The following is a 17,382-nucleotide window of genomic DNA, read 5'->3' on the forward strand; positions in this document are numbered from 1 at the left end:
GTGTTCTCATTCCACTAACCTCAAGGCCGGGAGATACGTATACGTCCTTATATGTGCATGTGTGTTGTGTATAGGATCAAGTCTTAAAAGTAGAATTAATGGATCAATGGTAGGCACATTTTACATTGTAAAGTACTTAAAAAAAAAGATTTATTTATTTTAGAGAGACCGAGCACACGTGGGAAGGGGAGAGAGGGAGAAAAAATCTGAAGTAGGCTGAGCGTGAGCATGATGCAGGGCTTGATCCCATGACCCTGAGACCACAGGTCGAGCTGAAACCATGAGTGAGATGCTTAACCAACTGTGCCACCCAGGCACCCCATTTTAAAGTACTTTTTATCAGTACAGTTGACCCTTGAACAGGCCACGTTAGGGGTGCCAACCCCCTCCGCAGTCGAAAATCCACGTATAACTTTTGACTCCCCCAAAACTTAACTACTAATAGCCTACTGTTGACCAGGAGCCTTCCTGATAACATAAACAGTTAACACATAGTTTGCTTGTTATATGTATTATACTGTATACTTAAAGTAAGCTAGAGAAAAGAAAATGTTATTAAAGGGGCACCTGGGTGGCTCAGTGAGTTGAGCATCTGATTCTTTTTTTTTTTTTTAAAGATTTTATTTATTTATTCATTCGACAGAGATAGAGACAGCCAGCGAGAGAGGGAACACAAGCAGGGGGAGTGGGAGAGGAAGAAGCAGGCTCATAGCGGAAGAGCCTGATATGGGGCTCGATCCCACAACGCCAGGATCACTCCCTGAGCCGAAGGCAGACGCTCAACCGCTGTGCCACCCAGGCGCCCCGAGCATCTGATTCTTGAATTCAACTCAGGTCATGATCTCAGCATCATGGGATCAAGACCCATGTGGGCTCCATGCTCAGCGGGGAGTCTGCTTGAGATTCTCTCCCTCTGCTCCTCCCCTCTACCCCATGTGCTCTCATGTACTCTGTCTCAAATAAGTAAATTAATTAAATAAATAAACTTAAAAAAATCATAAGTAAGAAAAAATACAGTTGCAATTACACTGTACCGAAAAAAATCCATGTTATTAGTGGACCCATGTATTACAAACCTGTGTTAATTCAAAGGTCAACTGTATTTCATTATGTGATATTACCATTTATTTTGTATAACTGAGAAATCTTAAAACTTTTTTTTAAAGATTTTATTTATTTATTTGAGAGAGTGAGAGAGAGCATGAGAGCGGGATGAGGGGCAGAGGGAGAAGCAGACTCCCCACTGAGCAGGGAGCCTGATGCGGGGCTTCATGTGGGGCTCGATCCCAGGACCCTGGGACCCAGGCAGCTGCTTAACTGACTGAGCCACTCAGGCGCCCCTTAAAACTTTTTTTTAACATGAGTCAACTTATATAGAAATTTAGTTATGTTACTGATAGGTGATTAAGTAGTAGTTAGGAAACGTGATTTTGTTTCCTAACATTTATCTTAGAAAATGTTTTTAAAGAATTTGTCTATAATTATTTTAAATGCAGTTTAAGAATTGTGAAGGCTCACCTTTGTGGAAGTTAGAAGATAATTAGAATAGGAGGTATAGGTTCTCTGTTTGTCAGGTGATAGGTATTCACATAGTTGTTGAATGAATAAATAAATGAATATAAAGTAGATTAAGATAAGGACTATTAATACAGGTATAAGAGTTCCAGACTGAGAGCCTTTGAGGTCAGGGATTCTGTCTTAAATTCTGTATCCCTATGTCTAGCGTACTGCCCAAGATTTGTGGAACACATAATCTGATTCTATGTAGCAGGATTGTAGAAGATTTTTTGAAGAAGATGCTGTTTGCATTGACACTGAAGAATGACATTGGCAGGATTTTAGGAGGAAAAGTATTTATTCAACATGTATTTATTGAGTATTTACTGTGTATCCAGTACTCTTCAAGGCACTGACTTGGAACAAATTCTTATGGAATTCTGATGGAATTTTCATTTGTTGACATCCCAAGCTGAAGGGGAAGTATGAACGAAGACTCAGTGGCAGAAAGTTCAGGGGACAAGTCCAGGCCCCTGTTTTGCGGAGAGCAGTGGTTTTTTTTCTTTTTCTTCTTCCTCCTCTTCTTCTTCTTCTTCTTCTTCTTCTTCTTCTTCTTCTTCTTCTTCTTCTTCTTTTTTTTTTTAATGTGTTCTTCAGATCCTGAGGGTTCCTGAATAGGGCTGAGGTGGAGAATAATGGGGAGATGGAGCAGTAGTGTGTCTCCACTTCAGCCAGAGCAGCTCTCCTTTTTGCTTTGTATATTGGCGCTCTCTACACCAACCCTGACATGGGTGGGATGTGTTGATCTAGTAAATGTTTTCAGACTCCTTTTAGCAGAACCATTTATTCAGAAAGTTGACGAAATAAAATAGAACTGAAATTATTCTTATTTAGGGGACAGGATAGGCGAGAGTCTTGCTTAATCCGTACCTCCTTCCCTTCCAAGGAGCTGTGTGGATTGTCTGGGAAACCATAGAGTGGAATAGAAAGCCACTAACTCAGCACAGCTGACATGAGAATTCTACATTCTGCCCGGCAAGGCCATACGCTTGGGGACTGAAGATTTGTAGAGAATGCAGGTTTGAAATGATTGTTGTGAAGAATCACATGGTAGTTTGGCTAGAGAAAGGTGGTAGGATTGTTGCCATTAGTCAGCAAGCTGTTGGTTGCTAGGCTTATGGGTGGAACCATCTGCTTATTTAGGGGATTTTCTCCTGCAGTACCCAACTGTCTGATGTATGAAGAAGGTGGACTGTTGCATTCCTGCAGGCTTAGGTTTTTTCCAGGTGGATATAACACAAGCACAGAGGGACTAAGGAGGTTCAGGAATTTGGCAGGAGTGTTTAGGGACATGGAGGATGGGATATGGAGTGTGAGCTGGATTGGAGGCAAAGAAAGAAAGGAGGAGTGAATGAACAGGGAGAATGGAGAGGGGCCAAAGGACCCACTGACATTGAAGAATTGTATTGGGCATGGCTGAGTAAGCCATCTAGGGGGATGGGACATGTGGTTGTGGAGAGAGACTTCAGTTGTGGAGAAGTTTCAGGTGAAGGCCGGGTATGAGTGTGCAGGATGAAGGAGGCGGAGGTGAAGCCTACCCCTGTCCCCTCATCAGTTCCCCCACCAGAAGAAGCTGGAGTCTTTCTAATTGTTGAAATCTGGCTTGGAAGCAGCAATCACCAGCTCTGACTCCTCACCTGGAAGTTCATGAATGGAGGGAATTAGCAGTGGAAACATTTGAGGACTGCAGTCCAAGAAGGGGGTGTGTCAGTGTTTGGTAGCAAAACCTAACATTAGGAGATAACAGACCCCCGGATTCTATGTGCTTCACCTCTTTGGAATTCAGTTTTTTCCATTTATAAAATAAAAGGCTACAAGAGACTTGAGGGGAAAAAAAGAAATCTCAGTGTGGAAGCAAAATCACTTAATGGATCTGCCAACTTAATGAGAATAGCAGGCGGGAGGTTTTCGTGGGGACATGAAAGGGTAACCTACCCAAACACTAATGGAACTCTCACCAGTTGCCAGTTTTATTTATAAATATGAATGGACAAGAAAGAGACATCTAAATTTTAATGAAAGAGGGGAGTTTGGCTTAAGTCTGAGCAATAAAAGCAGATGGATCTTGATTAATCAATTAATCTATGCAACAAGAGAGAATTTAACTTAAAAGTGATATCCTGCTGGGATTGAAGGGAAGAAGAGGTCTGTTCATATTCCTGAATTGGGATGGGACATAAGGCGCAGAAGTGTTTCCTTTCCTGTTGACCCAGGAGAAGATATTCTTGACCTTCCCTATAAAATATAAACATGCAAATCATAAAAGAATACAGACAGTCAAAACACAAAAAGATGTTTAACTTCCAATAAAAGGTAAAACATTAATCATCCTTTCCCATTAGATGGGAAAAACTAGTATCTAGTGTTGAAGATACTAAGAAGATGTTCTCACACACTATCAGATGGAGTGGAATTGGCTGAATATTTTTGGTGGGTGGTTTGACCACATCTGAAAACATTTTGCATAAGTATGCATTTGAATCAGCGTTTTTCACTTCTAAGAATTTACACAATGGAACAAACGTCAAGTGAACCAGAATGTTCATCACAGCATTGGATAGAATGAAAAATTGTGAAAACCTAAATGTTCATCAATATGGGATTGGTTAAAATCCAATAAAATGATCTAATATCATTTGAGTCTTTAGTAAGTTCCAGGCAGTTTTAAGTAATTTACATGTATTAAGTTAATTAATCCTCAAGACAATGCTGTGAAGTAGGCACTATTATTATCCCTACTTTATAGGCAATAAACTAAGGCATTAGAAAGGGCACAGATCAAACTTAATAGTGATTGTAGCTGTGGATGGGGGGCAGGCAAGAGAGTGGGAGTAGGAGCTGGAAGAGAAAGAGCCTTACTTAAGTATGTAGAGTAAAAAGGAAAGGCTCTATTAAGTTTGGGTTTAATTTTTTTCACTAAATACTTATTTTTACAATTAAAAATCAATTAAAATGAGATTATTAGGGGTGCCTGGGTGGCTCAGTTGGTCGAGCATCTGCCTTCAGCTCAGGTCATGATCCCAGGGTCCTGGGATCAAGCTTACCCTGCTCAGAGGTGAGTCTGTTCCCTTTCCCTCTGCCCCTCCCCCTCTTGTGCTCCCCCCCCCCCAAATGAATAAAATCTTAAAAACCCTAAAAATGAGATTGTTGGAATATAGTACCGCTAAGATCTTAGCCAGCTCTCAGGTTGTATTAATCAGTGAGTCTAGATATTTTGATTTACAACAATGGTGATGCCTTCCCTCATGTTATATTGACATTGGTGGCTCCTGTAGCTGGTGGCTGGGTTGAGGGTGAAAGGGGTCGATGTCTGGGAAAGTTGCATAGCCGTGCCCTCCACCCTGTTGGAATTTGGTAAGAGTAGGATCTGGATTAAATGAACATCATAACATCTTGAAGGGAAGACAGTAAGGAGATGGTAAAAGAGCATCCTGCCATCAAGTGTGGCAGAAAAATTTGGGAGAGAGAATTAAGTTTTGTTTTTGTTTGGTTCACTTTGAATTCCAACTTAAGGGCCTTCTTGTTTTTCTGGAATTTGTTGGACCCTTCCAGCCTCAACCACTGCTGGGGTGCAGGGCCTCCGTAATCATCACAATTTCTCTGTCCTTGAGCTAGTTCTATTTAAAAGCATCTTAGTTCTTTCTTTCCTTTGTTTTCTTTTCTTTCTTTCTTTCTTTCTTTCTTTCTTTCTTTCTTTCCCTCTCTGTCTCTCTCTCTCCTTTTCTTTTCTTTCTTTCCTCTTTTCTTTTCTTTCTTTTCCAAGATTTAATTATTTATTTGAGAGAGAGAGAGGGAGGAGGGAGAGGATCTCAAGCAGACACCCTGCTGAGCACGGAGCCCAATGTAGGGCTTAATCTCTCAACCCTGACATCATGACCTGAACTGAAATCAAGAGTCTGATGTTTAACTGACTGAGCCATCTAGGTGCCCTGCATCTTTATCATTTCTTAAATTGAATGTGTGGAAATGGTATGTCATGTGGTAAAGCATTCAGATGCTCTGTTCCTGTTGTAATGCTGGTGTGTAATATGTGATATAGTCCTGCAAAACATTCATTACACATATATCCTGTCTCGGTCATCCATATACACCTGAAGAGTATGAGTTTTATTATAAACCAAAGCTACTTTTCCTACTGGATTTTCAGATTTCATCATTTTCCCCTCATTGTTACTGTTATTTGACAGTAGTTCCCTGTCAAATAGTTACCAAAGTATTTGCAATAGTTTGGAAAATGAGTGTTTGACCTATAACTTAATTCTGTTTATTGAGTCATAGAATTTCAAAGCTAGATGGAGCTTTATAGATAATTTAGACAATTTTCTTTTTGAGGAAAGTAAGCTTTGAAAAGGTTAATGGCTGCGTCCAAAGTCACTTTTACTGCCAGTTAGAGCAAATACCAGGTCTCCTAATTGGTCATCTAGTCAGCCTTTCATTTTCATTCTGCAGGTATCTATTGATGACCCATTTCTAGCCTAGCACTGTCTCGTTAAATTTTAACCTCCTTTATTCACTGAGGAGCAATGAGGTGTTCCATGTTAAGTGAGTTTTGCTAGTTACCTCTGTGAGGTTTACCTCTGAGGTCCACTGTGTAACTTTCTTGATAGAAGTATTTTTAAAACATGTATCATTCTATAGTTTCTTAAAGAAAATATGGGGAACATGATTTAGCCTACTCTTTGTAACTCCTAGTTTCTGCCTTGGGAGTTAGGAAGGGAGGGTTTAGGAAGAAGTGGCAGGGATAGAGGTCTTTGCCTTACACCAGACCATATCCTTGTGCACTGGCAGGGTTCTGTTTGCAAGTAGAAGGCTCAAAAACCATTGCTATGTATGTTGAAATTTATTTTCAAGCATTCACTATACTAAAATGAGGCACCTGTGCATTAAAAATGAGATACCAGTTTCTAAATGTTAGCCCCATCAAATCAATCAACAAATACATATATAAGTGAGACACTTGACATATACATTGAGCTTGAGATATGCCCCCCCCAATAAAACAATTATGTCATAGTCTTATAGAATTATTCATGCTAGGTGTAGTTTTTAATTTCATCTGGCTTTATGGGAGTAAGTGTTCAATATTCTTTTTTGTGTTGCTTTGAGAATTCCATTCATAAAATGGTACTTATTGGATGCATATTAAATAGGTTTTCAAAAAAATAGAAAGTAGTGGCAAATGATTCTCTAACCTTCAACCCTTGTTTATGATATTTATGTAACTTGCATTTTAAACAATATTGTGAGATTAATACTTGAAGAGGCATTTCAGTAATTTTTGTTTTTCTTCTTTTGAAAAATGTCTTCCTTGGTGATTAAATTTTTGTCACAATCCAAATGCGTATTTCAGTTTTGTAAATGTACTGGATGTACAGTCTTTAAAATTTTTAGTATATTTTCCGTATAGGTTCGTTTGCTAAGTAAAAAATATCGGTCTTGAGATTTTACATTTTGGCAGTAAAATTTTGCAGTTTCGCAGATACTTAAAATATTCTTATTTTCATTTCTTAAGAATATGACAATTTTAGCCTCTATAAATGCTAAATAAATATTTCATTTCTAAGAAAAATAATTTAAAAATTTATCCTTCATACAGTTAAGTAGTTGTGCTTTTTCATGTTTTACATCTAAAAGGGCTGAGTTTACATGAAAAATTGGTAGTATCAAGATATAAATTCTTCACTGATTTGATAGCTACCAGGTACATGTAGCTATTAATGTTTAAATTAAATTACAGTGAAGTAATATTTAAAAGTCAATTCCTTAGTCGTTATAACATTTTAAATGCTTGATGGCCACCATATTGGACAGTGTAAGATAGGGGATATTTCTCTCATTGTAGAAAGTTCTATTGGACCAGTGGTGTGTTTGACTGAGGAAGAGAAAGAATGCATTAAAATCAATAATGCCCAAATGTCCATTGACTGATGAATGGATAAAGAAGATGTGTGTGTGCGTACACACACACACACACACACACACACACACACACTACTCAGCCATCAAAAAGAATGAAATCTTGCCATTTGTAATGACACGGATGGAGCTAAAGTATATTATGCTAAATGAAATAAGTCAGAGAAAGACAAATACCATGTGATTTCACTCATGTGGAATTTAAGAAAACAGATGAACATGGGGGAAAAGTGAGGCAATGCAGAAAACAGACTCTTAACTATAGAGAACAAACTGAGGGTTGCTGGAGGGGAGGTGGGCAAGGGGACGGATGGAATGGGTGATGGGCGTTAAGGAGGGAACTTGTGATGAGCACTGGCTGCTGTTTGGAAGTGATGAATCATTGAATTCTGACCTGAAACTAATATTACAGTGTATGTTAACTCACTGGAATTTAAATAACTTGAAAAAGAAAAAATAAAAATCAATAATGTCATTTTTATCATTTTTGTTATGAAAGTCAAATTGCAACTGTAGTTAGTGCTACATATTTGTAGTACAAAGCAGTGAAGAAAAATTATCTCAGGGTTCTTTTTAGGCACCTCAAAGACAACTTCAGAAACAAAATAATTTGAGTATTTGAAAAATTTTCTTTACCTCATTTTTTCCCTTTCTTTCCCTTTTGAATTGTATTTGTTAATATTTCTAGTGCTTTGTATTCAAGGATTCCATGAATTTCCAATGGAATTTTTGTTTTAATGAACTTGGGACATAAAATACCTGTGATTATTTTGGAGGAGATAACTCTGAGAAATTTGAATAATTGCTGCAGATTTTTGATTGCTTTCCTTTTGGATACATTAAAATAAAGAACTAAAGATATTATGCTCACATTTCCAAGTAACCAAAATTAATATTTTCTCATAAAACCCTGACATATGTTTTAGATTTTCTTTTCTGTATTGCTTATGAATAGATTACCCATTATTTGCATGGCATAGTCACATTTTTTTCCTGGAAAACGGTGTCAGTGGTAGCTTATAAGACATGCAGTGGTACTTGACCTATCAGTGATTGCACAGCTCTTGCTAGGAGTGGTCTTCTCTTAGCAAGAGGGGTTAGTGAGCTGTTAATGCTCTTGAGCACATTTCTTCTCTCCCCTTCTCCCTCTCTAGCACCCCGTTTCCCATCTCCCCAAAAAAGTATATAATGCTTCGTAGGATAATTCAAATGAAAGCCATAGGTAATATGATTCGCTCATGCTGCTTATTTCAGAAGAAATTAACTTAACCACCAGAGATGTGACAATGGTAGATGCAAGTATTGAGAATCTGTGTTTTTCTGTCTCCAGGAAACACCAAAGAAATAGGACAAGCGTTTAAGACAAGAGAGATGCTTTTTTGGGCCACTTAAAGTTTATTTGGAGAGAAATTAAAAAAGAGGAAAATGAGTAATTAACAGGAAGTGAACCAAGAGACAAGTGGGTAAATGGTAAAGGACATTAGGGAACAAATGGTAACAGGGCTCCGGAAAGCCTTTGTACAACTGCGGAAGAGGAAAGGGTGTGCTGGTTATCTCTCTGTTCCCATTAGCCTGCTAGTTAATGTCTGACTCCTCTGTGGAGAAATACTGTTCTATGATAAATATTAAGAGGAAGAGAAATACAAGAGGAGGAACGAGTTATGCTGTTGGCAGCAAAAGAGGTCTACCTTAGTTGTTCCCATATAGACACCTACTACTTAACTCATGCCAGTACACTTGCTTGGAAACAGTGACATTAAATTACTGATCCAACTAGAAAGCTTGTTGAATAATGTTGTGATGGTTTGTAAATGAAGTGCTTCTTTCCCTTCAATACCAAAAGTTCGTTAGCTTTTTTAAATTAAAAACATAATAATAAAGGGGCACCTGGGTGGTTCAGTTGGTTAACTATCTGACTTCAGCTCAGGTCAGGATCTTGGGGTCCTAGGATCCAGCCCCACATCAAGGTCCCTGCTCAGCGCAGAGTCTGCTTCTCTCTCTCCCTTTGCCCCTTCTCCTGATCATGCTCTCTCTCTCTCAGATAAATAAAATCTTTAAAAATAATAATAATTTTTGAGGTGCAATGAACTTAATGTTAAATTAACCGTTTTAGAGTGAATAATTCACTAGTATTTAGTACATTCGCAGTGTTGTACGACTACTGCCTCTGTCTGTCTAGTTCCAAACATTTCCATCACTGCAAACTAAAACCCCTTACTCATTAAGCAGCTTCTCCCCATTCCCCTCCACACCCCAACCCTGGTAACTACCAATCTGTGTTCTGGCTTTATGGATTTATCTATTCTGGATAGTTCATATAAATGGGATTATTCAATATGTGACCTTTTGTGTCTGGCTTCTTTTCACTTAGCAAAGTGTTCTCAGGGTTCATCCAAGTTGTAGTGTGTATCAGTCATTCAGTACTTTTTATGGCTCAGTAAGTACCCATTGTGTGTGCATACCACAATTTATTTACCCATTCATCCACCGATGGACTTTTGGGTTCTTTCTGCCTTTTTGCTGTTGTGAACAGCGCAGCTATGAATATGGATTACAATTACATGTTTGAGTACCTGTTTTTAATTCTTTTGGGTATATACATAGGTGTGGAATCATAGGTGTGGAAGGGTCATACGGTAACTCTAATTTTTTGAGGAACTGCTGAACCACTTTACCAGCAAGTTACAAGGGTTCCAAATTTCTCCATATCTTCACCAACAGTTGTTCTTTTCCAGTTTTTAAAATATTATTATTACTGTGGGTTGAAGTAGGTAGGTGTGAGATGATACTGCATTGTGGTTTGGATTTGCATTTCCCTAATGCTAATGATGTTGAGCCTCTCTTCCTGTGCTTGTTGGCCATTTGTATATATTTAGAGAATATTCACATCCTTTGCCCATTTTCAGATTGGGTTGTTTGGGGGTTTTTGGTAAGAGTTCTTTATATATTCTGGATGCTAGACCTTGAACAGATACATAGATTCATAAGTATTTTCTCCTGTTTTAAATATTGTCTTCACTTTCTTGTAATTCACTTTCTTATAATATCCTTTGATGCACAAAAGTTTTTTAATTTTGGTGAAGTCCATTGTATCTATTTTTTCTGTTGTTCCTTATGCTTTTGGTGTCCTCTCTATGAATCCATTGCCAAATCCACAATGATAAAGATTTACCCCTATATTTTTTTTCTGTGAGTTTTATGGTTTTAGCAGTTATATTTAAGTCGCTGATCCATTTTTAATTAATTTTTGTATGTACTGTGAGGTAGAGGTCCAGCTTCATTTGACTTTTTATAAATGCTGTAAGAACTAAAATACATTTAATTCATGACTTCTTTTAAATGTGTTTTTAGAGTCAGAATGGAGCAGGTTTTGCTGAACCCTGAATCCTAGTGGTTTTTAACAGCACAATTATTTCTTTTACTCACACTGTATAACTCTCATATTGCTTGGGGACTCTGGGTTATGGTGTCCACAGTCAGGGAGGAAGGCTGACAAAGCTTCCATCATGTGGTCACTATGCACTTTATGAACTTTTATGTAACTTTTTGTATTTCACCTTAAAATTTTATTTTATTTTTTTTAACTAAAGAATTAAGTTTGTTAAAAGTTAATTAAGTTTGGTACTGAAGGAAAAAAAAAAACAACATTTCATTCATAGACCAGCACAATAGACTCACTAAGCTTTCTAGTTTTTGTAACAACACCTTTCAAAGTCATGAATTAAGTGCATTTTAGTTGTTATAGTTCAGGCTCTTTAAGGCTACCACTTCAACATAATTTCACGGACCAAAGTAAGTCATTTAGTTATCAGCTTGAAGAGAAAAATGCAATCCTACCAGTGCCCAGAAGGAGGAGAAAAAAGAAGTGGGTGGTGCACGGTGCCCATCAGAGAACATCACTGAACATAGTGTTTGCAACATATTTGAAGTATTGGTTCCAAGACACACAACTGAAAAACATTTCCATTTAAGGGGGTTGGCAGTTTTCCTTAAAAGGGTATAGTAAAACATTGTTTCAAAATCAGAGGTACATTTTATGTTTCACTGTGCTTGCTGAAGTTTACATTATTTGTAAAGAACAATTATTTAGTGAAGTGTAATGTGGGATTTAGTGAAGAGAATTTTGGCTTAATTTAGGAAACAATTTTTAAATAGTTTAGTAGGAAGCAATTCAGTGATGCTTACCAGTAGGTGTCAGCCACAGCCCATGCAAAGCTGCTTATTCGGCAAGGCTTTTTGGGCAGGTACTAATAAGGGTTGTTTTTTTTTTTTTTTCCTCACCCCATATTCTAATGAACTGCAGTTTTCTTAAGGTCAACTTGCTTATTTTTAAATAAAAATGCAGAGTATCTACTCATTAATAAAGATAGGGCAATGCACCATTAGCAGGAGAAACATTATTCAGTGCTTAGTTGTGTGTGAAGCTGTCTGTATCTCATGGGAAGGTTAGCATAATGTTTGATGGCTCCAAGTAGGCATCTGGAAAGAATGACCATAGGTCCTGTGAGTCAGCCAGATGTGATACTGATTGTCGCAGATAAAACAGATGAGGTTTTTTTTCTGGGTAAGTCTTTCCTTTGCAGAGAAACAGCTGTTATTATATTAAGCCTCTTATCGCCCCCCCCCCAATGCTCCCCTGCCTAGTTTGCCTAGGAAGCTTTGTATGTATGCCCATAAATGGAAGTGCATATTCTCCTTAATAGAGGAGATACCAATACTAAAAGAAACATTTTGAGGATTTGGACAGATCCAAGAGTAACATCTGAAGAAAGACTTGTCGTGAAGGATCTCATTGCATATACTGATATCAAAACATGAAAAAAAAAAGAACCAACATTTGAAAACTAAATACAAGCAATTTTATAAAAAATCGGTACTCATTAAATGCTTTTTTGTCTTTATAATGATATTCGTATTCAGTATTTGGCTATCGTAAAAAGACAAGGGTATATGTGTATATAAGCAGCTTTGGATGCTGTTGTGAAGTATTTAAATACATCAGTATGCCAACTGAAATTAGTAATGTCATTTCCTTGTTTAAAATAAACCAGTGGATTTTTATTGTGTTCAGAATTTAAAAAAAAATTCCCATAGTATAAGATATAAGCTGTTATGATCTGTTCCATGCCACTCTCTGCAAAATCATTATATACCTTTGTACCCTATGGCCCAAACATACCAAAGTAATGATATTCTCTTAGTATTTAGCACCCAAATTGGATAAATTATGATTGATTTCTCAATTATGTGGCATTTTATGCTGTGAGTACCACATATTTTAATGTAATTTTTTTCAATTATATGAGACATAACATGCTCGTTAAAAATTCAAATGATATTAAAGTAGATGGAGAATAGTGACCCTAGTCCTTTCCCTAATGATAGTCATTGTTACTAAGTTTCTATATGAAAAATTACTTTGTTATGAAAATAAATCCTTCTAGTCTTCATTTTTGTTTTTCTATTAATACAATTTTTTTTGAGTGGGGTGGGGTAGAGGGAGAGAGAGAGAACCTTAAGCAGGCTCCATGCCCACGGAGCCCTACGTGGGGCTTGATCTCACAACACTGAGATCATAACCTAAGCCGAAATCAAGTTGGACACTTAACTGACTGAGCCACCCAGGCTCCCCTAACACAATTGTTTTTATAACAGGATTTTTGAAAATGTAAGATCTGTTCAGGAGTACTGTTCGGGAGTTAAAGCAGACGAGATTGTATTTGCAGTTTTCCAGACATACCTCCCTCTCTCACCTTTTTTTATGTTGGTTCTTATGCCTGGAAAGCTAACTGGAACTCTTCCTCCCTGCCCCACAGCAACCTCCAAATTTATGTTTGTCTTTCAGGACTCAAGCTACACCTAATTACTTCTAAAAAACTATTCCTGATTCTTTGTTGTTGATTATCTAGCCTACCCTACAGTATATTTGAGTGTAGAATAAAAAATATATGTATATTACTCCTGACTCAGTGTGCTCCTTTAGTCTCAGCCTGTCTTTGTGTTTGTATAAATTTGAACCGTGTGTGTGTGTGTGTGTGTGTGTGTGTGTGAGAGAGAGAGAGAGAGAGAGAGAGAGAGAGAGAGAGAAAGAGGTACAGACTGGCTTTCAGTTACAGGAGGCTTTCCTTTTACCCAGTGCCTCCAGCAGAGAGAAGCCTACTTGCAATCTGTGAGTGTAATTTCTGATTTTTACATGGAAGGGCCAGTCCTTCCAAAACTTTGACTCTGTGTAAGGCATCTAGATTTATCCCAGTCTGTCTTCCCCGTGGCCTGTTCCTGTCCCTGCCACACCACACCCCTTAGGACCTGTGGCCAGGATCTGCCACTCCCCTGGATCACGAGCTCCAGCTTACTCTTGTTTACCCTGAGCTTAGTTAGGTCTTGGTTTCTGGTACCTGGGGATTTTCCTTATTTTTTTTTCCGAGACACACGATTTGGGAGTTTGGGGGGTGAATGTTAGTTTTCTAGGGCTGCTATAACACACTACACAGGTTAGGTGGCTTAAAACAACAGAAATTTATTCTCTCACAATTCTGGGGGCCAGAAGTCCGAAATCAAGGTGTGGGCAGGGTGGGTTCCTTCTCAGGGCTCTGAGGGAGAGAATCTGTTCCTACCTTTCTCCTCATTTCTGGTGGTTGACAGTGATCCTGGATGTTCTGTGGTTGTGTCACTCCAGTATCTGGCTCCATTGTTGGATGGCATTCTTTCTGTATGTGTCTGTTAAGAACAGTTTAATTTCTTCCATGACTGTGGTGGGATACAACGTTTCTGGTTTCCCCGAGAGACATTGATTTTAAGTGTTCGCATTTATAGGTTTAAATTGTAGTATGAGCTATGTAAGCATAAAACCCAGACCTGCTGCTTTATTATTTTTGCATTATTTTCCCCAGATTTACAACCTCCCCAAAAGATAGTACTTTGTGTTTAAGCTCGTTAGAAATGTTTATACATTTTTCAAAAATAAAATTTAATTCTGAGTTTTTAATTTTCAGCCAGAAAACCTTGCTCAGAAGCTTCCAAACCTTGTGGAACTGTGAGTCTGTTTATTCACATTTTTTAAAAAACAAGAATGAAAATAATTTTAAGTTATGTGAAATAGTAGGATATATCATTTTAATTTATTAATTTATTATTTTTTTGTATCATGGTCGTAGTGTTCATGTAGGTAGTTCTGCTAAACTCAATAATATTTTGAAGTATTTTACCATTTAAATTTGTGTTTTAAATATCTCACCTTAAGGTAGTAAAGATAAACCTTTTAGAACTATGAAAGATCCATTTTTTTTTTTTTCTGGGTGCGGACTCTTGGTAACAAAATCCTTCTGGACAGTCAGTATAATTGGGAAAGTTTGTTGTTATTACTACTATATTTGTTACTTGATATGAACAGTCCAACAGTGTAAAATGTTTAAAATATAGAGTGAAAACCTACTTACCTGTATCCTCCCTACCTCATTTGTTTTTTAGTTCTTTTGACGATTACCTCCATAATGCTAAATAATACGTTTACACTTTTGTTTTTTAGTGCATCAACTTCAAGTATCTATTGATTTACCTGGAAGGAGGATATTTAGAATCTTTCCCTTTCTTTCCAGCTCCCTCCTAATTTTGTTGAAGGAGGAGTTTGCATTGCTGTTTCTTGTTCTCTTTATTATTTGGCATGATTTTCAAGAGGTAGAGGAAGGAAAACTAACATTTACACCTCCATCTTTAAGCGGGGAGTTTGTCATTTCCACCCCCCCCATCCTTTTATTTTGAAAAATTTCAAACTAACAAAAATGTTGAGAGCATAGTACAATGAATACCCATATATGCTTCACCCAAATTTAACCAGTTAACATTTTGCGACATTCGCTTTCTCTTTCTGTCTCCTATCATCTCCCTCCTTCCTTCCCTTTCCAGTCCTCGTACGTGTGCACACACACACACACACACACACACACACACTTCAGACATTATGGTACTTCACCCCTAAGTATATCAGTATGTATCTCCTAAGAATAAGGGCAATCTTGCACATAATTTTAATATTATCACACATTAAAAGTAATATGAATTCAGGGGCACCTGGTGGCTCAATTGGTTAAGCATCTGACTCTTGGTTAAGCATCTGACTCTTGGTTTGGCTCAGGTAATAATCTCAGGGTCGTGAGATTGAGCCCTGTGTAGGGCTCCACATTGGAGGTGGAGCCTGCTTAAGATTTTCTCTCTCCTTCTCCCTCTGCCCCCCCGCCCCCCGCTCATGCCCTCTCTTTCTCTCTCTCTAAAAAAAAAAAAAAGTAGTATGAATTCAGTAATATCATCTAATGTACATTGCATATTTAAATTATCCCAATCCCCCCCCATGTCTTTAAATTAGTGTACAGATTTGTCTGATTTTTCCCTCTTGATTAGATTTAAGTAAACATTTTTGGTGATTTTTCTACCCTATTTGCTTTATCAAGTTTTTAATTTCTTTCTCTTTATATATGTATATATCTGTGTGTTTTTGAAGCTTTTGAGAGTGTTGCATGCATCATGTTTTTTTTTTTTACCTCTAAATACTTCAGTGTATATTTTCAAGAAGAAAGGATGTCTTAACATTATTTTAAGTCTACTTTTGGTTTTTATAGGTTCTTCACAGTTTCCTTCATATAGGTTTTGAATATTTCTAATGTTTACTCCTAAACATTTGATATATAGTTTTTGCTATTATAAATGAATTTTCTTACCTATTACCTCTTTTATGTAGTTGTTTTTTGAATATACAAGCACTGTTTTGTTTCCATGTGTTAACTTTATATCCTGCTCCCTTGCTGAAATCTTACTGTTTGAGTTAGTTTTATGGTTGATTCCTCAGGGTTTTTCAGGTATATGCTCATATCCGAAAATACAGATAATGTTGTTTCTTTTTTTCTAAACCTTATGCCTTTATTTTTTTTTAATTTTTAATTTTTACTTATTTATTTTTTGGATATATATATATATTTTATTAATTTGACATAGAGAGACAGCCAGTGAGAGAGGGAAAACAAGCAGGGGGAATGGGAGAGGAAGATTCAGGCTCCTACCGGAGGAGCCTGATGTGGGGCTCGATCCCAGAACACTGGGATCACGCCCTGAGCCGAAGGCAGACGCTTAACGACTGCGCCACCCAGGCGCCCCTATTTATTTATTTTTTGATGTAAAGTTCAATGATTCATTAGTTGCATATAACACCCAGTGCACCATGCAATACGTGCCCTCCTTACTACCCATCACCAGCCTATCCCATTCCCCCACCCCCTCCGCTCTGAAGCCTGCAGTTTGTTTCTCAGAGTCCATAGTCTCTCATGCTTCATTCCCCCTTCTGATTATGCCTTTAATTATTTTCTCTAGTCTCATCACATTGGCTAGTCCTTCCAGAACAGTGTGAAATTGTCCTTGAGACAGTGGGCATCCTTGTTTCTTTCTGACCTTAGTGGGAATGCCTCCAGTGTTGCCCAGTAAGAAAGATACTGGCTTTACAATTAATGTATATGTACTCTGTTGTGTTAAGTAATATCCATTTGTATTAACAATCTATTGCTGCTTAACAAATTATCCGGAATGTAGTGGCTTAAACTGTGGGTAGGGGTGCTTAAAAGAATAAACAGTTACTATCTCATATTTTCTGAAGATCTAGAATCTAGGCTTGGCTTAGCTGGGTGTCTTGGCCTCAACGTCTCTTTCAAGGCTTGCAGTCAAGGTTGTTGCCTAGGGCTGTTGTTTTCCCTGAAGGCTCAACTAAAGAAGTATCCTCTTCTATGTTTATTTATGTGGTTGTTGGCAAGATTCAGTTAATCTCAGGTCGTTGGTCTGAGGGTTGACTCAGTTCCTTGCTGGCTCTTGGCCAGAGGACTGACTCACTTAGTACGTTGCCAGTTGGCCTCTTTGTAGTGTTGTTCCCAA

At 37.8% G+C, this 17,382-nt stretch overlaps 1 protein-coding gene across 5 annotated transcripts in view; it reads left to right on the forward strand.

The window, feature by feature from the left end:
• The window catches only part of LRRC28 (leucine rich repeat containing 28), a 167,933-nt gene that overhangs the window by 8,490 nt on the left and 142,061 nt on the right, over positions 1–17,382 (forward strand). For all 5 annotated transcript variants that reach the window (XM_045795402.2, XM_087856702.1, XM_045795407.2 and 2 more), the window contains exon 3: positions 14,466–14,506. In XM_045795402.2, coding sequence (XP_045651358.1) covers positions 14,466–14,506 — 41 coding nt within the window. The remainder of the gene's footprint in view (positions 1–14,465; positions 14,507–17,382) is intronic.

This window comes from Ursus americanus, chromosome 28 (genome assembly GCF_024610735.1).
Source record: "Ursus americanus isolate L20-20 chromosome 28, mUrsAme1.1.p, whole genome shotgun sequence".
NCBI lineage: Eukaryota > Metazoa > Chordata > Mammalia > Carnivora > Ursidae > Ursus > Ursus americanus.